This window comes from Ricinus communis, chromosome 2 (assembly GCF_019578655.1).
Source record: "Ricinus communis isolate WT05 ecotype wild-type chromosome 2, ASM1957865v1, whole genome shotgun sequence".
NCBI classification, from domain to species: Eukaryota; Viridiplantae; Streptophyta; class Magnoliopsida; order Malpighiales; family Euphorbiaceae; genus Ricinus; species Ricinus communis.
The window spans coordinates 5,080,500-5,102,216 of NC_063257.1; the positions used below are offsets into that span (position 1 = coordinate 5,080,500).

General features: G+C 36.4%; 4 protein-coding genes across 8 annotated transcripts; 2 read left to right on the top strand and 2 right to left on the bottom strand.

The window, feature by feature from the left end:
- The first annotated feature begins 48 nt into the window (after positions 1 to 48).
- On the top strand, positions 49 to 6,266 carry LOC8268423 (NADPH--cytochrome P450 reductase). The gene is made up of 18 exons (XM_002514003.4): positions 49 to 733; positions 1,572 to 1,631; positions 1,726 to 1,802; positions 1,892 to 1,949; positions 2,048 to 2,131; positions 2,250 to 2,286; positions 2,477 to 2,546; positions 2,689 to 2,880; positions 2,965 to 3,057; positions 3,786 to 4,011; positions 4,107 to 4,190; positions 4,297 to 4,448; positions 4,537 to 4,633; positions 4,783 to 4,932; positions 5,013 to 5,090; positions 5,181 to 5,303; positions 5,391 to 5,504; positions 5,712 to 6,266. The coding sequence occupies exons 1-18, from the start codon at positions 431 to 433 to the stop codon at positions 5,790 to 5,792; spliced, it is 2,079 nt and encodes a 692-aa protein (XP_002514049.1). The 5' UTR covers positions 49 to 430; the 3' UTR covers positions 5,793 to 6,266.
- A 140-nt stretch (positions 6,267 to 6,406) lies between these two features.
- LOC8268422 lies at positions 6,407 to 11,447 on the top strand. 2 transcript variants are annotated; one of them, XM_015716017.3, is made up of 6 exons: positions 6,407 to 7,200; positions 7,300 to 7,495; positions 7,585 to 7,671; positions 8,546 to 8,929; positions 9,929 to 10,082; positions 10,246 to 11,447. In XM_015716017.3, the coding sequence occupies exons 1-6, from the start codon at positions 7,124 to 7,126 to the stop codon at positions 11,175 to 11,177; spliced, it is 1,830 nt and encodes a 609-aa protein (XP_015571503.1). In that variant the 5' UTR covers positions 6,407 to 7,123; the 3' UTR covers positions 11,178 to 11,447. The 2 variants fall into 2 exon arrangements, with proteins under 2 accessions (XP_015571503.1, XP_002514048.1); XM_002514002.4 differs by having other exon boundaries at positions 7,303 to 7,495.
- A 436-nt stretch (positions 11,448 to 11,883) lies between these two features.
- On the bottom strand, positions 11,884 to 15,792 carry LOC8268421 (protein NETWORKED 2A). Its single transcript, XM_002514001.4, has 2 exons — positions 15,117 to 15,792; positions 11,884 to 14,720 (listed from the first exon to the last, which is right to left on the bottom strand). Exons 1-2 carry the CDS (start codon positions 15,208 to 15,210, stop codon positions 12,025 to 12,027), a joined length of 2,790 nt encoding a protein of 929 aa, XP_002514047.2. The 5' UTR covers positions 15,211 to 15,792; the 3' UTR covers positions 11,884 to 12,024.
- Positions 15,793 to 16,724: 932 nt separating this feature from the next.
- On the bottom strand, positions 16,725 to 20,347 carry LOC8268420. 4 transcript variants are annotated; one of them, XM_002514000.4, is made up of 3 exons: positions 20,157 to 20,347; positions 18,884 to 19,365; positions 16,725 to 17,371 (listed from the first exon to the last, which is right to left on the bottom strand). In XM_002514000.4, exons 2-3 carry the CDS (start codon positions 19,344 to 19,346, stop codon positions 17,322 to 17,324), a joined length of 513 nt encoding a protein of 170 aa, XP_002514046.2. In that variant the 5' UTR covers positions 19,347 to 19,365; positions 20,157 to 20,347; the 3' UTR covers positions 16,725 to 17,321. The 4 variants fall into 4 exon arrangements, with proteins under 4 accessions (XP_002514046.2, XP_048227092.1, XP_015571624.2 ...); XM_048371135.1 differs by lacking the exon at positions 20,157 to 20,347 and adding an exon at positions 19,499 to 20,126; XM_015716138.3 differs by lacking the exon at positions 20,157 to 20,347 and adding an exon at positions 19,466 to 20,126.
- Between the last annotated feature and the right edge of the window lie 1,370 nt (positions 20,348 to 21,717).

Here is a 21,717-nt window from a genome sequence, read left to right on the forward strand (position 1 = left end):
CCAAAGAAACGAAAAGAGAGAAAAAAAGCAAAGGAAATTAAGAGGAAAAAAGAAAATACATTTTTCATTTTTGTTTCTTGACAAAACTCTGAAGACACGAAAAGATGGGAATAGCTTTTTCTTTTTCCATATTCTTTTAAACAGGACTATATATTTAACAACGAAGTCAAGATCTGAATGGGACCCATTTAACACACACTGCACCATCTGTTTCTCTTTGTCTTCACCATTTCTCTCTCTCTCTCTCTCTCTGTCTCTCTGTTTTACTTACCCCCAATCTTCTAGGGCTTAATTATAGAGAGAGAGAGAGAGTGACACAGGGGAAAAGACAGCAAACTAAAACCTAACCAATAATCCAATCCCTGATTGATAATAATTGTTTCCCAAAAGGCCTAAGTTTCATTATTTTGAACTTCTCAGAGATCAGAAGATGAGCTTTTCGGGTTCGGATTTGGTTAGGTATATTGAGTCAGTACTGGGAGTTGAACTGGGAGGGAGTCCAATGTCTGACTCCGTTGTTGTTATAATTACTACGTCGTTTGCGGTTATTATAGGATTGTTGGTGTTTTTATGGAAGAGATCATCGGATCGGAGCAAAGAGGTAACGCCTCTGGTGGTTCCAAAGTCACTTTCTGTGAAAGATGAGGAGGATGAAGCTGAGACTCTTGCTGGTAAGACTAAAGTTACTATCTTTTACGGTACTCAGACTGGTACTGCCGAGGGATTTGCTAAGGTAATCATCAATTAATCTTTTTACTTTTATTGGTAAATTGTGTCTTTTGGCGTTTGATTCGAGTTTTGATGATTGAGGATTTGGTTATTATTTGCTCAAAAGTAGGATAATTTTGATTATGATGGTGTGTTTGGAAAGTCAAAGTCTCTGATCAAGGATATGATTGTAGAAATGTAAAATCATTGTTGGTTAATCTTTGTTCCTAAAAAAAAAAAAAAGAAGTGGGCCACGTGGCTGATATTTTCTGGGCATATAATTTGACCGAGTGTGCTGGGATGAACTTTGATTGGAGCTGAATTATGCCCAGTTATTATCAGAGATTTCCTTTGACTAACTGTTCGAAGTAGCTGTGTCAATTTCAAGAACAAAATTATTGATTTTCTGATTTTAGATTATACAGTACCTCAGTTAAGTTTGTGCTTTATCTAATTGAGATATTTGGAGTCTTAACGATAGTGATTTTCAGTTTTGTGATTATGACAAAGCTCATGGTACATTCTGTTGAAATGTGGAACCTTGTGAACAGTGACCAGTGAAAGCGAAATAATGGAAGAACTGAAAACCATATGGGCTGGTGTGTGTGTGTGTGTGTGTGTGTGTTTGGTGTGGGGGGAGTTATTGGCATTTTGCTACATCGTTATTTGTTACAATAGATATCGCACGAGTATAGATATGTTCAATGTGCATGGTTGTGGTGTTGTTAAAGTTTTTGACCTCCGAATCAAAGTTGTGACTGCAGAATCCTATGTGTTGATCATTGTATCTTTATTTTACTATTTATCTATGATCTATGTAATTGCATTAATTATGCTTTTCATGAACTAATTATTAAATGCAGGCCTTAGCTGAGGAGATTAAGGCAAGATATGAGAAAGCAGCTGTTAAAGTTGTTGACCTGGTATAAAGAATGGGATTGTTGCATTCTTGCACGAGAAAATTTGCCTATATGGAGTTTAATGGTAAAACTTTTTTGTATGTCTGGCTTAAATTAGGATGATTATGCAATGGATGATGACCAGTATGAAGAAAAATTGAAGAAGGAGACTTTGACTTTTTTCATGGTTGCCACGTAAGATAATCCTTATTTTTACTTGTCTTGTGGAGGACCTAAAACATATTTTCGGGTTTTATTCATTGCATGTAAGCCTGATGTTGCAGTTATGGAGATGGAGAGCCAACTGATAATGCTGCAAGATTCTATAAGTGGTTTACTGAGGTTTGTGTTTCCCTGTGATGCTTAAGATGCACATGATTCTCTAGAAACATTCTATTCCTATGTTATATTTTGCTGTGATGATGGTGTTTTAATTTTAGGAACATGAAAGGGGAGTATGGCTTCAACAGCTCACTTATGGCATTTTTGGCTTGGGTAATCGTCAATATGAACACTTTAATAAGGTAAATTGTTCAGTATATATTATCTTCTTTCTTTCTTTTTCTTACTTCAGTTTGTGTGTGTGTGTGTGTATATGATGTTTTGATTTTATAATCTGATGGTCTCATTTTTGCAAAGCAGATAGCAAAGGTGCTTGATGAACAACTTAACGAACAAGGTTTATTTTCCATTTATGACTTCTTCTGTCTTTATTGCTGTTGCTGCTGTTTTTTTTTCCTTTTTTCTTTTTGTGTGTGCGTCTTTGTTCTGGGTGTGTTCGCGTGGTGGTGCGGTGTGTGGATGTTTACAGGGATTGAAGATAAATTTTTCAATTTCTCTAATATATTTTCATTGGCTGGTTTATATAGGAGCAAAACGCCTTATTCCTGTTGGTCTGGGAGACGATGATCAATGCATTGAAGATGATTTTACTGCTTGGTATACTATATAGTTAGATTTCGGCATTCCTTTATTGGATTCATTGCAATATTCATTCAAAATGATACTGTGTTTCCAATTTTGAGGATGGAGCTTCTTTCAAAGTATGCTGCAGTAACTGTACTGTTGTTCTTTTCCTTAGGCGAGAGTTATTGTGGCCTGAGTTAGACAATTTACTTAGAGATGAAGATGATGTGAATGGTGCATCTACTCCTTATACAGCTGCTATTCCTGAATACCGGGTGGTAATTCATGATGCTTCTGCAACATCTTGTGAGGATAAATCAGTTTTGGAAAATGGAAATACTTCTATCGATATTCACCATCCATGCAGGTACTCAGTTATTTGCATGTAGCAAATATCAATAATCATTATCTGCTGAAACTTATGATGTCGGCTTTCCCTCATTTCTTGAAGAGTTAATGTGGCCGTTCAAAAAGAGCTCCACAAACCAGAATCTGACAGGTCATGCATACATTTGGAGTTCGATATATCAGGGACTGGCATTATGTAAGTCCATTTCTGCAGTTACTTTCTAATTAATCCACCATTATTTTTGTCTTTTTCCAATATTATCGGAATGAAACTATGTAAAATTCAACATTTGTGTACATTAAAATACACATTAGTCTTTTCTTCTTCTCACTTCATAAATTTTCCCACTTAAATTCTGAGTTTTTGCCTTAAACCTATCCGGACTTCACCCTGCCCTTCTGTGGCAATTGAGGTCAAGCCAATGGCTGCTCCTTGTCCCACGCAGCAAATGAAAACTTGAATTCCTTTCATATAAATAATGCTCAGTTTCTGATATGGCTGTTTTATGTGGGATTAACTAATATTATCTGTTTTTCAATTTTTCTTCTGCATAAGATTTTCTATTTGCATGCTATTCCCATGAAGGTTATATGTAAGAAATTATCATATTGCTTTGAGGATTTCTTATTTTTTGGACACTACTCTAGTTTTAAATAGCTTTTGGTTTTATTAATGCGCTTTTTGCATTTAAGAGAGTGCTAACATTTGCATTTTTATGGTACAATGCTGAACTATTGATATTTAATTCTAAATTTTGTTATTCATCTTTATTCATTTATGAGAATTCATATTGGACCTTACACTGGTCTTCATAATATTCACTTCACTCATTTTCTATCTTTTTGCTCCTTTCTTTAGACCTTAACACTGGTCTTCATCATACTCACTTCACTCATTTTCTATCTTTTTGCTCCTTTCTTTAGATATGAAACTGGGGACCATGTTGGTGTTTATGCTGAAAACTTTGAAGAAAATGTGGAAGAAGCAGGGAAGTTGTTGGGTCAACCTTTAGATTTGCTATTTTCTATTCATGCTGACAATGAAGATGGAGCACCCCTAGGAAGCTCATTAGCTCCTCCATTCCCAGGGCCTTGCACACTCCGCACTGCTTTGTCACATTATGCAGATCTCCTGAATCCTCCACGAAAGGTGATGATTTGACATGTTTTCCTGTTATGTCGAACTAATTACTGATTTTAGAATTTTGAAATAATTGTTATCTGAAAAAACTATCATGTTATCAGGCTGCTTTGATTGCTTTGGCTGCTCATGCCAGTGAACCTAGTGAGGCTGAGAGACTCAAGTATTTATCGTCGCCAGAGGGCAAGGTTAATGGATCTTTCGTGCTATTTGCTAATCGCTTATTTGAGAGTTTCAGCAGCATCTTTTTATGTCTATTCTTGCTTATGTTTTTTCATTCTGTTAAATTTTCAGGACGAGTACTCTCAGTGGATTGTTGGCAGTCAGAGAAGTCTCCTTGAGGTAATGGCTGAGTTCCCATCTGCAAGACCTCCTCTTGGTGTATTTTTTGCAGCAATTGCTCCTCGTCTACAACCTCGCTACTATTCTATCTCATCCTCTCCTAGGTGATTTACTACACAGTAATTATTCAAAATGCAGTTTACCTAATTGTTAGTGTAGCAAAAACATTACTCCTCATGATACCTTGTGCAGATTTGCACTCAGTAGAGTACATGTGACTTGTGCTTTGGTCTATGGTCCAACGCCGACTGGTAGAATTCACAAAGGGGTGTGCTCAACCTGGATGAAGGTAATGATAGGCCTTAATACATTTCATTCTGCAGGACAACTCGTTCTGCACTGTATTCTTATGACCAGATTGTCACTGCATGCTTACCACCCTAGCAACAGAACTTCAGCTTTTGTAAATCTGAATTTCTTCTGAAAATTAAAAAACAGAATGCAGTTCCTTTGGAGAAAAGCCATGACTCTAGTTGGGCTCCCGTTTTTATTAGGACATCTAATTTCAAGTTACCAACCGATCCTTCAATTCCAATTATCATGGTGGGCCCTGGTACTGGATTGGCACCATTCAGAGGATTTCTTCAGGTTTGTTATTGCTCTGTGGTGTATGAATTTCCTTGTTTGTTGTCTAGGAAGACTTCAAATAGTTCTCCTATTTTTATCAGGAAAGAATGGCCCTGAAAGAGGATGGTGCTCAGCTTGGTCCTGCTCTGCTCTTCTTTGGATGTAGAAATCGCCGAATGGTTGGGACCTTTGCTATGCATAGTTCTTTACTAATTACTGCTGATATCACATGCCTATGCTAAATGGTTTCCTGCTTTGGTTATTTTTAGGATTTCATATATGAGGATGAGCTCAACTACTTTGTCGAACAAGGTGTGATATCTGAGCTGATTGTTGCATTCTCAAGGGAAGGACCACAAAAGGAGTATGTTCAGCATAAGATGATGGATAAAGTAAGCACTTAATAGACAATAAACCAAGGGTGTCTTTGATAAGTTGAACATAGGCTTTGTATTGAATTATTTAATGCAATGATGCAGGCAGCACAAATTTGGAGCCTAATTTCTGAGAGGGGATATATTTATGTATGTGGTGATGCCAAGGGTATGGCGAGGGATGTTCATCGGACTTTGCATACTATTGTTCAGGAGCAGGTAATACCTCTGCTCCAGCACGTCTTTTATCTTTTAGGCTGTAGGACTATCTTCCATTCTGATTTTACATTCCAGTAGTATTCCGTGAAGGATGTGATTTTCATCCTTGGGGAATTGGTCGCATATGAAGTGTGTCCTATTCTGATGCTCGATATTGCTGCTGTTTATTCCCAATATTATTAAGGAATATATTGTTTGTTATTTCAGGGAAATTTAGATTCATCTAAGACAGAGTCTATGGTTAAGAAGCTACAGATGGATGGACGATATCTTAGAGATGTCTGGTGATAGCTCCATTAACATTCAAGCTAAGGTGGTGGTTTGCAGTGACCTTATGGGTATAGCATTGAATTCATTCATCCATTTGCTCCAGCTTCTTGACCAGTATATACCTACCGGCCCTGGGTTCCGGCAAGGTTGACAATGATGGTGGAAACCAAAACTTGACCTCTCCTTTGAAAAAAAAAAAAAAAGAACTAAAATTGTGTTCTCCACCTGCTACCCTCTCATGGTTTTGAACTTTTATATTTTGATCTTTTTTTTTTTTTTCAAATACAAGGATCTGGTAATTTCCTGAGTGTCCTAAATTAAAAAAAAAATCAAACAGGTAATAGCATGTAGCTAGTTACAAATTGTTGAAAGATGATAGCGCGGGGGCATGTACGAGTCATTGTAGTTAAACAAAACGATGGTGACGTAGCATAAATTGAAGATAAGCTTTAAAAACTAAACGCAATAATAAACTTGTATCCAGTTTGTGAATTTCTGGTGATTTACATTACCCTTAAGATTCAAGTTTGATATGACTTCCTGAAAACACTGTTTTTAGTGTTCTCTTCTCTCACTGCTATTCTTTTACCATTTTTGCAATTAAAGCAAATAACCAGTTAAAAGATGCGCCTATTACATCAAAATTCACGAGTATGATTTGGTGTTTAAAATGTTTCACTTTTATTTTACTATATTACTCTCATCTAATAGACCTTTTCTGATTTTTATGGAATCTTATATAAATGCCTGCCTCTGTTCTAAAAAAGCCTTATTCCTCTTATTTGTCTTCATATAAATAAATAGAAAGGCATATTTCTCCTCCACTCTAATTTTTGGATTTAGCAATAATGTTCCCAAACCTAACCAAAAAGGAATCAGCGATTCAGTGCAATTATTATCATATTTTCCAACAAAATTAGATTCTATGCTAGTCGCGCTATAATAGCAACTTTGCATCCTCAATCGTAATCCTCCAGTCTCCCACAAATCAGCACGGAAACTAAATCCCCTCCGTAGATTTCGCAAACCGTATCATCGTCACTAAACAGCTCCATCCTTCCTCTTCGAGCCCCAAACCGCGCTCCATAGTTGAACCTTTTCTATTTTTCACTACACCTTGCACCGTTAAAAGGAAAAAAAAAAAAAAATTTCAACCGCGTAGGCACGTGCCTTCCACCCTCTTCAACGGTCAGTCATCCGCCGTACATAACACCCTCCCTATCCGTCTTCAATTCTTCGCTTCCAACCTTCTCATTGTAAAACCCTGGCTAGGGTTTTGGATAGTTGGGGATTCTTGAATCCGAGTGTTTATAGTATGCAATTCTATTTTATTATTAGTAAGTAATACAATGATTGAGAAATCAAAGAAACACAACAGCAGAAAAGGTTTAATTAGTGAAGAAGACATCTCGTCTCTTTTGCAAAGGTAACGTCTTTTTCTTTTTCTTTTTTCTCCTTTTGATTTTTGTTAAATTTAATTTTGTTAATTTAGGGTTTTTTTTTTTTTTTTTTTTGGTGGTTTAAGAAGGTATACAGCAAATACAGTATTGGCATTACTACAAGAAGTAGCTCAGTTCGAAGGAGTGAAGATTGATTGGAATGCCCTTGTTAAAAAGACAACAACAGGGATTAAGAATGTGAGAGAATATCAAATGTTATGGAGGCACTTGGCCTATAAACATACTTTGATTGATAATTTGGATGATGGAGCTCAGCCTCTGGTTTGCTTGCTTGCCTCTGATTCTTAAAATTTCTCGTTTCAGAAAATATATATAATTTTTTTTTAAAAATAAATTATTGTGTTGTACAGGATGATGATAGTGATTTGGAGTATGAATTGGAAGCATTTCCGGATGTTAGCAGTGAAGCTTCGGCCGAGGCTGCAGCTTGTGTCAAGGTAATGCTCTAATAAAATTTGGTTGCCATGTGTCATATTTGCTTTAGTAATTTTAGATTTATAGAAAAACGGTTCTTCCTTTTAAATCCACAATCTGTGATGTTTTGATTCATATGTGCTTAATGGGATCGTCAAATGCCACATACACACACATTTTATATCTATATTTACTTTGAAAATTATGATGCATTAGAATTTCACTTCTTCTGGAGGATTTTCTTTTGATCTATTCTACAACCTTTGGGCATTCCACTCTCTCTCTTTCTAACAGCCCAAGCAGATTTAGAACTTGATATGTTGTAGTGAACGTACAGTGGCTTGTATGAGCTCTCTTGCTGGCCAAGGAAATATATGAAAGGTAAAAAAAGAAGAAAGAAAGAAATATTAGTAGACTTTACATGTTTTAAGAGTTCAATATGTGGGCAGAAAGAGGATTTACAGTTAGAATTGTATCATCAAGAGTAGCTGATGGTTATATGATGGGCATGAAAGAAAAATTGGGTCCTGAGTGAATTCTTCTGATGCTCGATCTCCTACCAAAATAGGAACGTTGGGGATACTTAGGGAAGTCATGGATTTGAGTGTCTTTGGTCCTTCCAGCTTTCTCTCTCTCTCTCTCTCTCATCCAGCCATCTTGGGGAACACTTTTTCAGATGCTGGTAGAGATACGACATTGAGGAGGGTCTGTAAATTTCCTTAGGTACAGCGGAGAACTTTAAGAGTGCATGGCAATGTAATTTATGATAGCTTTCTTGGTTATATTTATTGGGATGGCATGTCAAGTCTCCACAACTAATACTAGATAAATGTAATTACAAAAATTGTAGCACTTAACAACTTTTTGCATTTTAATGCACCGTGGTTGTCTTGTTAGGTCCTGATTGCATCTGGTGCAACAAGTGACTCCACCCACCCAAATAGCGCTACAGTCGAGGCTCCTTTAACAATAAATATACCTAATGGGCAGTCAGCCAGAGCTATATCAGAGAATTCACAACCTGCTACCATGCGAGGGATGAATATTACAGTTCCTGTTTCTATTCAGAAACAGCCCCTGCCCACAGTGGCATCCACTGAAGTGTTTGATGGGAATGGATTAGGAAATGGCAATATTCCTCCACGAAGGAAAAGAAAACCATGGTCAGAAGCAGAGGATTTGGAATTAATTGCTGCTGTGCAGAAATATGGTGAAGGAAATTGGGCAAATATCTTACGGAGCGAATTCACATGGGACAGAACTGCTTCACAGCTATCTCAGGTTGCTTTCCTTGCATTAACTTTACATGCAATCCTTATATTCTCTGGTTTCTACCTCATTCTGCATTTTCCTTCTTAAATAATATGTATTCCCTTTCTTTAGTTTTGTCTGCCAGAAGCAAATATATGAGGTGGTTGTATGAACCATGTGATGTTGTACTTTTAACTCTTTTCATTTTGACAATCTATACGCCTCTGTATATTCTGTTAATTTATCAATTTCTATGCGGAGTAAAGATTTGAAACTTCTGTTCTTTACTTGGTATGCCTTGATAAATGGCTCACCGGGCGTACAAAGTAGGTTGTTCGAATTATTCTTGGGTTATGATTTACTTGCATTGGCTTCTATGGATTCATCTTTAGAGGCACACTAAGTTAACATATCACCAGCCAATTCTTGGTCATAATGACTAGTTCTGCTTCTTTTTCTAATTTTATAAGCTGCCAGAATTAGTGACCTTTTGTACATGCTGTCTCTTATAAATATTTGGTCTTGCAATATTGGCTAGTAATCTGTGACTTGAAACTACAAATATTTCAGGCCTAGATAAAAGGATGTTCTTAATTTAGGTCTAGTTAACTGGATGTATATTTGTAAGTTGCATTAGTGGCTTTGTTTCTTGATCTGACATTGGACTGAAAAATGAATACTGCCATAGAAATAATCCGTTGTCATCTAGTCCGGTCAGGATGTCTGGGGTTCACCCAGTTTTCCCGGGTTCAAATCCCGGCAACGGAATTTCTCTCATTATTACATGTTACACTTTGGTAGTAACTACTGTGAATCTGGTACGTTATTTCTAATGCCAGTAAATTTCACTTGTGGTCATCTTTGCTACATTTCTTTCCCTGCTTGTTCTGTTACTGATATTCAAGGTTCAAGGTGAATTCTATTGTGTGTTGGGGCTGGCTTGATTTAATGGTTACGCAGTTGCAGATCCTTTTAGCCAGTTTTTTCTGTGCTTCTGTTCTCCTAATTCTCATAATTTTTCCCAAGCAGAGGTGGGCTATTATTCGGAAGCGGCATGGCAACTGGAATCCAGTAGGTAACACAAGCGGAGTGCAACTTTCTGAGGAATGGCGAGCAGCGCGTCATGCAATGAATTTAGCCCTTGATCCGCCAGTTAAGAATAAATTTACTAATAATATCTCTGGTAATTCTCTTTGCCTTCTTATACATACACATATACATGCATACATACATACATATATAAAAGAAATGATGCACCTAATCTGGAAACATGTAAAAGCAAGATTCTTGCGTTAATGAGAAACTGATAACTCCAATGCATTTATTTCTTATGATCATTGGTACAGGTGAAGCTACACCAGCCCAACATCAGTCCCAACGCCCATTTGCAGCAAAATCATCTCCAATGGTACCATTAGGTTCTGCACCAAAATCACAAATAGCTGTGAAGAGACCGGCAAAACCTGATTTAAGTTCAGATCCGGTAAGAGCTACTGCAGTTGCTGCTGGAGCTCGTATTGCTACTCAATCAGATGCTGCTTCGTTGCTCAAGGCTGCTCAGGCAAAGAATGCTGTCCATATCATGCCCACAGGTGGCTCTTCAATGAAATCAGCATTGCCTGGTGGTGCATCCAACCATTCAGAAGCACATCCTAATGTTCACACTAATGACCTGGCAGCTGGGTCACGTTCCACCCTGCCAGTTGTTTCACCCAGTGCTATACGACCTGCTGCCTCTTCTACTGTTCAACATATTCCATCAATTTCTGATACAGCTAAGAACATATCAGCCAAACAATTTAATGCTGAACTCCCTGCAAGGAAAGATACTGAAACTGCTGGAGCAATCAAAATTTTGTCAGAAGATGCGAAAGAACAGCAAGTTAAAGAACATGGAGCTTGTGTCTCAGGAAATGAGTTAAGCAAGCAAGTTCAAGAAGAAAAAGCAGCCTTCCCAAACCGAGAAGCTGAGTGTAAAACTCAGTTGGCTGTTTCTGAGAGTTCTAGTGCTGCATCAAAATTGGAGATGGCTGATAGTAACATGATGGATGTCCTTGGCAAGCCAGCTGAAGGGAGTCAAAATTCTAATAGCAATATAATCACGTGTTTATCAGTTAAAACAGAAGATAGTATGTCTGCAATTCAGGTGAATGGGGACAAGCAGATCACGAGTGACAAACCAGATCGGATAAGCATGGCGATTGATAAGTTCAGCGAAAAGATAGAAGCTGTGAGCAAATCAGAGCCGGATACTGTGATGACAGAGGGAGAAAGTTAAAGAGAATCTTTGTGCAAAGTAGGAGGGAATTTCCTTCTTTTTCCGCAAAATATTTTATTTGTGTTTTAATGACCTTGAGGTATTAATTAGTGTAAATTAGTTAGAGAATTGTGTGGGAAGTAAACGATTAAAAGCATATATATGCAATGGTGCAAATGGTTACCGTCTGCTTAGAGATTGCAGGTGAGCATGTAAGAAAAAGAAAAAAAAAAGTTCTTTTGGGTGCTAAGGTGCCCCAGTAATATATAAATCTGAGAAATATTCAATTCATTGTGTACACTTTCATCAGTGATTGCTTAAAGGTAACAGCAAAAATGCCTGAGTCGTCAGCATTTTCTTTTCTGAACTTCTATGTCTGCTCGGTAAAGTTGGTTGATGTGAGGCTGCATTTGTTCATTTTCTCAGTTGTAGTACTAGGAACCGTTTATAACTTCTGCCTTCGGTTACATACATTTTCATCAGAACGCTCTGCTTTTGATTCGACAGACAAGATATATTTAGTATAATGCACAGACGAATATATATATAACTGCATTAAAATAGGGAGGGTCGACCTGAAAATCTAGGTCTAATGTTGGTGATGTTTACACCAGTTGACGCCTGTCTTAGTAAAGGCATCGAAGCTACCATGAATTTGCATGTAACAGTAGAGCGGATCACATAGTTATTAATAATTAGAAATAATCGAAAAGAACAATATACAAACAAACAATAAAACGAACATATCCTATATTAACGTATCCAATACTATGAGAATCAAGCCCAGATAAATGGGAAATAAAAGAATAAGTCCCTTCTTCAGTAGTTTTGATAGAAGAAGGAAAGGAAGGAAAACGGACAGGTGAATCTATTGTTGGGGTCCGTCCACCGGAGGGTCATTGTCTTGTTCAATAAACCCGGGACTTGTACATGAGAAGAGTGATGCCCTCTGCGCCTTGTGCCTTTTTAACTTGACGCCAAATAAGAATGACCGGAGCGGGATCCTCGTCCGCTGTGTTCTTTGTTTAGCCGCTGAAAGTCCAAGCTCCTCGTCCATTTTTGACACTGTTTTCTCAACGTCCTCCTTGAGAACATTCACGCGCTTCAACCCTGCCTGCAGCTCGTCTGAGACCTTGTTGCTTTCCTGTTTCATGTTAAGAATCTCACCTTGAAATTTAGCTGCCTTATATTCGCTTAGTTCTGCCTCTTCCCCTTTCGAAACTCTCGATAACTCTTCCTGAATACTGGACAAAGATGCATGTCTACCCTGCAGTTCATCTTTCAATACTGAATTGGTCTCCAACCATAATGTTAACTCTGTTTGTATCTCCCTCAGATGTTTATAGATTGGCCGAGCTTCTAACATGACACACTGACCTTTACCGCTTCCTTCTTCCCTCTTGCCGTCCTTCAGCTTTGAAAGCTCTGCCTTCAGGTCTTGGACTGAACTTTGGTACTTGTGTATTTGATGAAATGAGCTGCTAAACCTCAACCAGAACTCGAGGTTTTCTTCCAGCAGTCCATCAATTTCTGAACGGAGTTTTTCTTCAATAGCTGAAGCAACTTGGCCTGCGTCAATATTTCTCGCACTCCCCATCCTCTTTGGACTGGAGATCTTCATGTCTTCAATTGATAATTGATCAATTGTACCTCTGGACTCTGCATGATGTTCATGCTCAGAACCAAAAATTCGTTGCTGAGGTGAACCTAGTGTTGAGTGACTGGAATCTGGGATGCTAGGTGCTTGCATTATGCTTTCAGGAGACCTTGGAGGATTTTCATCATCACATCTTCTCAGAGAAATCGTTTTCCGCAAAGCTTGTATCTCTTCATCTCTTATAGAAAGAGCATGCTTCAGTTCTCTGATCTGCAATGCTAACTCAAAGAACCCATCTCGGTTTTTCTTCTCCACATTACCAAGCCTCTTTCTTACGTCTTTATAATTCCGTAGGACCAAAGTGTACTCTTCCACTAGGTGCTTTTCTCTGTCTTCTAACCCACCTGCTAACAGACGACTCCAATTTGGTTCATCTTCATCTTCTTCCACATCAATCCCTACTTCCTCTTGCTGGTTGTCAACACTAGTGCCCGTCTCCGAAAAATCTTGCTTTTCATCTTTTGGCAGCGGCTGATGATTTTCAGACTCGATATCAAGGTTTTCGCTTAGCTCAGATCCCTTTTCTTCAACAGAACTGCCGATAATTGAAACACTATCTTTCTTGTCTTTGTCTGTTTCAGCATCAGGAGCAGCCTCCATTTCTTCGATCACATCCTCATCCGGCTTCACATTTTCTAATTTCTCTGACAAATGATCAATGTTACAACTTGCTTCAGTGACGTGTGTTTGAATGTGGACAAATTGCTCATTGAAACTTCGGTTAAGGCTTTTCACTCTGCGCAGCTCCTCCTCCAACTCCTTCATCTTATTGCTCATAAGCTCCGAATTTTCCATGAGAATCTTCTTTTCCTCTTCCAGGGTGTTAATGCGTTCCTGAAGTCCATCTGCTTCTGATCTTAATACGTTTAAAAGAGCATTCTGAGAAGAGACTTCAGTTTCCAACCGAACAACCGTCTCAACAAGCTCATCAATCCTTTCTGCTAGTTGCATCACTGTGAAGGAGGAACTACTATCTACTTCCACCTCTCTCTTTAACTTCTGCTGCATTATTTCCATATCATGTTGATCCAAGTCTTCTGTTTCAGTCTCTTGTTCATTATATGGTACATGCATATCTGTTTGATTGGAATGAAATTCACCTCGAAGGTTTGTGAACTTCTTGACGAGGTCCTTAACCCTGCGGTTCTCTACTTTAGCCTCTTCAGCTGATTGCTCTTGTTTCTCTTGCAGCTTAACCAAGGTCTCCCTGCATGATTTCAGAGCTGTGGCTGCCATTAAAGTTCGAGCTTCGTTATCGTCAATAACACTGCCAATACCAAACTCATCTTGTAAGCTGCTGACTCTTGCTTGCATATCAGTTATCTGGCTCTCGATTTCATTACATTTTGCAGAACAACGTTCCTTTATGCTCTGTATAAACTCCTTTTCAGTCTGTAGCGCCAAAATGTCTTTCTGAATCCTATCAATTTCCTCCGTTGCCTGTTCGCGGGTGAGGCCTGAACTTGGAGGGGCAGCTTTAGTTGCAAGGCTGACAGTTCTATTCAGCTGTTGCTGCTGCCCCTTTCTCGACAGTAACACGGAGTGGCTCCGGAATTCTTTCTTTGGCATGGCGGGGACTTTTGGAATGTTAGCCTTAGATGCTTTATAAGCTTTGTTTGTATCATCAGGAGAAGTGGAAGCTGTAGAAATATTTCCTTCATAGTCATCATCATCCATCGTAAACTGCACTTGTTCGGGGAAGACAGCTGCAATGGTGCGGTTGGCACTTTGCATATCTTTCGACAGGTGGTCATATCTCTCTGCCAATGCTCGATATGACCGGTAGGATTCTTCCACCTGGACTATAAGCTCCGGCCTCTTCCTGTAGTACATCTCAGATCTCTGAGCAAAGGAATCCCCGTCATTATCGATGATTTTGAGCATGTTGCTAACCTTTTCCTCCATATCTGCAATTACAAAAATGCTTATCAGATGCCTGTTACACAAAGAGACAATGTTTTCGTACGTTCCCATTGGTATTGGTAATAGTTCTTTCTGATGCTAGTATTGCCTGTTACATCATCTTCCTCTCTCCTAGAAGAATTCCTAAGCCATTCAACAGATATTGTTGAAGACAAATATATTACATCTTTTGTTATCAGTGTAAAACTATACGTTCCTGACAATGAAAATGATAAAGAACAAAAAAGAAATAGCAATGTAAAACTTCTTTATTAACTTAATTTCGGGTTAAAGCTAAGGTTCCTCAAATCACAAGGAAGAAAAAGCAACCAATATTGGAGGAATAGAAGATGAGATCAAATAATCTTAAAAGAATCCAAATAGAGAAATGAGAAATATACCTTGGAGATTTTCTTCCAGCCATTTTGACTGTTTTGTCCTGATGTGGCTTGCCCACCACCAAGAGTATGCATTGCTAGCTGCTCTTTGCAGCATTCTCAGTTTCTATTTCTTAAAATGTAAAACACATTCAACCCATTACAGAAAAAGCAGTTGTTGATCTTCAAGATTGAACATATAAAAGAAGAAAAAAGAATAAGTTATCTTGTAAAGGGAAACACAGGTTTTTTTTTTTTTTGTTTGTTTGTTTTTGTTTTTGTCAAGACGAGCCAGGCATGGAGGAGAGGCTATTTAGGATCCTATAACAACCTTAACAAAATGTAGGACCCTGAACTCTTTGATTTGCCAGGTCAGTAAAACTAGAATAAAGGAAGAATGTTCCTCCACTTCTGTTTGTTTTGGGTGCAATTCTTGAATGGATTTTTGTCTTTTTCACCCCCATGTAAGAATAACAACTTAGGCTAATAAATGGTCTTTTTTTTTTTAATTCAATAATAATAATAATATTATTATTCTTAATTACATTTTCTATTTATAGTTTTTAACTTGAAAGACTATTAAATTCATAACCTAACACTTGGCATATATTGTTGCTGCCTACAACAAATGAATTTTGTTGTTTTCAAGATGCATTTACTTTAATTTTCCTATTTGACCATTCCCAAGTCCCAAAATAGATAATACTCACAAGCAAAACATATTCTAAAGTCTAGATTGGAATGCTTATTAAAACAGTCTACAAATTATTAAAAACACTATCTATTTGTTTAAAAAATAATGTTCCAATTCCAAGATCTTGATCCAATCCATATATATAATATAACTTCCTTCCACTCCTGATGGAAGATTTCTTAAATGTGCACCAAAACAATTTCTTTCTTGTTTTCTTTTTCCAATTTTGTGTACTTACAGTTACAAATTTTAATTTGAATGTCTTTCAAATTATGCCCTAATTTAGTTTTAATTTTTTTATATTAATTTAATATAATTATTTTATTTAAAATAAATAACAGATGAAAAATAAATCTCTGGGAAAAATCATCGATTGAGTGAAAATCTTATTTTTAAATTTAATAGGAATAAACGATCTATTGGTATATACTATTAATAGTATCAACTTTCAAGATATTACTGAAAAATCAATTCATTAGAGAATGGAGTAATTAACCAATATATGGAGCTTGCAACTATTATTATTCACTTCTCTATACACTGAATCAAATCGGATTAAGATCTTCTCATATTTAAATTAAACATGATAAATCATAATAATATATATAACTTTAATCATTAATTTAAAATTAATAGTTAAAATCTATTATCCAATAAAATAAAAACTTATTTTCTAAATGTTAAATTCACATTTTTTTAACAAAAAACCCTCATATATATATATATATATTACAAATATAATTTATTATGATCAATTAAAACATTTCAAATTGAAGATATATATTACAAGCACATGAAAAGATCTCAATCCAAATCCGAATCCGAATTTCAAGGATGATTGAGACGAGAAGAGGATTCCAACAACCCGACTGCAGTGTAGGATTATAGCACATGCTTTACTTCTGATGCATAACATAAGCAAAAACAAGCCATTTGCGTATGGTAATATACCACTTTTCTTATAAGATTTAAGAGAGAACCAACTTACAAATAATACAACTATTGACTGTTCATTTACGTACTTAAAATTTACAGCAAGAAAATGAAGCCTCAAATTGCTTTTATATGTACAATGGATATTTACATCAAAGAATTCCACAACACACGCACGCTTTCTATCTCTTCTTTTAGTATTTTACATCGCAGAATAGTCTCATTCATTGTAGCTGTTGAGGTGGGGAAGACAGCAGGAGAAAACCCCTTCTAAGTTTAGCAATCATATAAGAAGCCATCACTTTCCGGCGTTTTGACCATATCATCGTTCTTTCATCCTTTCCTGTCTCTCTATTAGCAACACTAGCTAGAGCAGGAACACTAGCCAATCCTCTTCAGCATTTAGTAAATTACACAAGTTACTATCTTTTCTTTTTCCTTTTTTTTTTTTCTCACCATTGAAGTTTTACAGGTTCGGCTTATATCTTTATATAATATCTTTCTATGTTATTATATCAGCAGGTTGGGTTCTTCCAGAGGATCCAGCAGCCACAGAAGCCGCAAAGAAAGACCTAACTGCAACTATTAGCAAGCACTGAAAGTCAGCTATTCTGGAGCGAAGACAGCCATTCTTCCATGCACCTTTTGCTCTCTGCACATTGAATTTGAGAAAAAAAAAAAAAAACCGATCACTTAACATAGAGCAAAGGGAAGGGAACTAACATTTGCTCGTGTCCATTTAGATGCCTATGGCAATGAGAAGAAAACAATGAAAGGTTGAGAAGTAGGAAAGTATACAGTGACCAAAGTAGTAGAGTTTTCATTTCTTATGCATACATCAGAGGACATACACTCAACATTCCACTAATCCATTGGCAAAAGCAAATCTCAAAGTTAGATAACCTAGAGATGAGAACAGAGACGTTATAGAATGGGATGAGAGGAGAACGAGTATTAACAGTAGTATAATCAGGAAGGAGGGTTTAACTGTGGAAATATTCTCATGACACAATAAAGAAACTGGAAAAATCAAAATTAAAATTGGCCCAATGATGGTTATGTTGGCAATTAGCAAATAACTTTTCCACAATAAAACCTATTAACATAGCGTTGGTCAGAACAACAATGCATTAGATAGAGCATGTTGACAGAGATAATAGAGACACAACTGTAATCAATTATGTAGCTGAATAGGAAAAAGAGAAAAGAATGCAAGGCACGGAACATATGTTTATCCTGACCTTGCAAGGGAGAAAAGTTTGCCTCATAAGTCCCAAACACCTCATAATGAAGTAGGCCAGTTTTGGATAAATATATTTGTCTGTTTATAGTAAGCTAGAGCTCCATTAATTAGAAGTATATAAAGCAGAACCACAAACAAGAAGCTCGAATTTGTAAGCTGAATTAGGGTTGAAGTGATTGATATTTGAGGCAAAACAACCAAACAATGTCAATGCCGGGACTGGAATTTCAGATTCTAGTTCCAGGTTTCTCAGGCTGCATAAAAATTAGGGTTGTTCACCAAAAAAAAGAAGGGTTTTCAGGATGCTTAATTGAAAGGCAGACGCTGCATAAGTGCAAGTGATAGAGCATCTAGGATTATACAGGCAGCTTGCCTAGACTTCTAGGTCCGGAAATTAAGGGCTACATTTGGTGGTTGAGAAAGGGCAGCACAAAGAAGAGGAACAGTCATATACCATTTGGGTGCACTATACGCTTGTTGAACATTTTGCCGTTGAAATGTACCCAATCAAGTGTGAACTGCTCAGTGTAAGTGCAGTGACTGCCAACTGGTCAATAACTAACCATGCAAACAGCTTATCCAACCGGGTCTTAATCAAACTTTGACTGAAAAAGTTCAGATTTGATTATCAAGGCTTTTGACCTAGATCTCTCCAACTTATCTTAACCAGAAATCGTTGTAAGTCAAGGATCACCATAATAAAATACACCTTCTATTGTGGGTTAAAGGCTCTCTCAAACAACATGTCTTTATATGTGAGCTACTGTCATATACATACAAAAGAAGCTCCAATAGTACGGCATGACTAATACAATATTAACATTGCACAGCCTTCTTACATATCACAAATAACAAGGAATATAAGCAAAAAAAGTATGCACATAAGAAAGAAAATAAAAAGGGACAGCAAATCACTCTTACCATTAGAGAAACCATCTTGAATATTGACAATGGCACCAAACATGTTGTTCTTTGAGTCCTCAAATACTTTATCTTGAGCACGTCCATAACATGGAACCAATACAGCAAAACTGCTATCCATGTCATCATCACTCTGAAATCCAGCTCCATGAGGCTCCAACCATCCAATGGAATAATCTGAATCGTCAGACTCAGACCCTGAAACACAGCCACCATCAGACGGCACAAGAACAACATCATATTCCCTATCAATTTTTCTCTCTTCCCGGCTATGCCATTTTCGTTTAACCCTTCTAGATGAGGAAGCTACATTAGCCCTCCGAACCAAAGGGAATTTCAAATTATCTGATTCCCACAAGTCCAAATCAGGTCTAGAGTTTAAAGAAGATGCATTTGGTATTCTAGGATCCTGATGCTTTCCACTCCACAACCACCATGAGAGATTAGTAAATGCCACAGCCATTGCAGATAGCTCTTTCTTCCTGTTAAAAGAATTGATAATAAGAACAAAGTGAACATACATAATAACCCCCATGCAAAAAGAAAAAAGTCACAGAGCGAAGAGCAACAAGATATAATTACTTGCAAATCAAAGGAAAAGAAGAAAGATTAAACCTTCGTATGAATTCTTTTCTTTCACCAAACTAGAAAACCAAAAACAAATATCTCAGCAAAACCTTGGACAATTCTTTTAGAGTGATATTTACAAAACTTCTCACTAATTTAACATGATGAAATAACAATCAAACATAAAGCGGAACTGTTTTTCTTAGTAAATTCTTTCTTTCTTTTTTTCACATTTTCTTTGTCTCTTCAAATTTTCCCATCAAGCGATCACCCCATTATAATATACCAGCAACTAAGCTGACACTACCAAATACAATGAATCAAGACATCAGAGAAACATCTAAGAAATGAACAGCAATCTAGCTTGGCAACTTATATACCAAACACTAAAACTAAACTACCCAAAATTTTTGGGAAACAGACAGAAAACACACAAAAAATTGCCAAAAATAGATCTATAAAATCAAACAACACATAAAATTATATAAAGACCCCCCAAAAAAAAAACTTTAGTTTGCATCAAAGATATCAAAATTATCGAAACTCAATCTTTTCCCTTTTTTATCTTCTGGGTTCTATTAGAATCCCAATTCTATGATGAAGCAACCAACCAAACAAACAAAAAGAAAAAAACTTGACACTGAAACATGGAATATTAGAAGATATTCAAAAAGCCAAAAAAAAAAAAAAAGTGTAATGTAGATACCTTAAAATGCAGAATTGGAATACAGAAAACCTAACTTGTTATCCCTTCTCTCTCTATATATATAAATATCGTAAGAGAGAAGGTAATGAATTTACAAATAGAAAGATATTAGATTAAAAATCTTCACGAAAATAGAGCTTTTTTTTTTGGTTTCTGTTTCTAATGAGGAGTAGTAATGTTTATGAACTCTTTCAATAATTTTGTATTTATTGTTATTTCATTAAGAAATTTTTTAAAAAAAAAAATCAAAGTTCCGTGAGACAAACAATTTGCACCATACACGTATACAAGTGTACAAGAGGTGGGGTCTATCGGGGTATTTCCAATTAGATGTGGAGGATAATTATGTAAATAATGGTAGGTGTTATTGTGGATATGGATGTAGATGAGTAAGAGGAGAGAGTGCCAGGTCAGAGTTGAGGTGCTGTGAGCCTGCCTGTGAAAGTGGTCGGAAGGGTTCAAGCAAAGTCATAAACTCCTCCTCCATTAACACCATTCAATTGACACTGTTTCATTAATATTATATGTCAATATGTATCTTTTGGAAATTGCATAATGACTTGGGCATATTTGAAATTCTTGTTGCGTGTTAAAAATTTAATTTAAATATTTAAATATTTTCTTTTTCATTCAAATCTGTTTTTGAAAATATAATCAATGTACTTATTTTTTTTTTAAGAGCAATTATTTTAAAATAATATTGAAAAAAAATTCAAATCACAATGCCAAATGTTCCCTTAATATAATATTTTCTATTTTTTTTTTGGTTAGTGCTATAATTAATCATTTAATTAGCATCCATCATATATTTTTCAATAGGTGATATTGAATTTCTGAGAAGCTTGGATTTAACCATTATTTGGTCAACACATGAAAACAATCCTCACAAGTTGGTGCCTGGCAATAATCATTCAAATATTTTATTCATTAATTCAATAAAAATATTAAGAAAAAAGAAAAAGCAAGGTTATAGCTTTTGTTTTGAAGGAGTAATTAACATAATACAAAAATATAAAAACTTCATCATTATCATTTACACCACTAATAACCTCCAACCCTATCCATTAGATAACTGCCACATCATATTGGACATTACCTTCCAAAGCCCAATTACATATAATTTCACCCAAATTATATCATATAAAGTATTGCAGCTTTGGTTTCTTCATTCCTCTCCACAAACTCCTCAAGACAGGGACAAAAGCATTTCTTTGGTAGGCTCTCATTTTTCCACATGTAAAGGGAGGTCCAATATATTTGCTTCCTTATTTCTCTTGGAAAATATCTAATTATGACTAGTTTGTCATCCAATAGGAAGGATAATCTTGGGTTACATCAACTAATTAAGGGTACACATGGCAAGTTATTGTTTTGTGATAATGACTTTAAGATTATCATTTAAAAAAAGTTTTGTGGTGATGATTTGGCAATATATGGCAGCTTAATGAATAAAAATAATATATTATTTGGACCTATACCAAATTCCATTATATTTCACTCTCAATTATTTCAGGCCCTGTTTTGTGACAATTACATGTTAGCTTCTTATTCCATACAAATA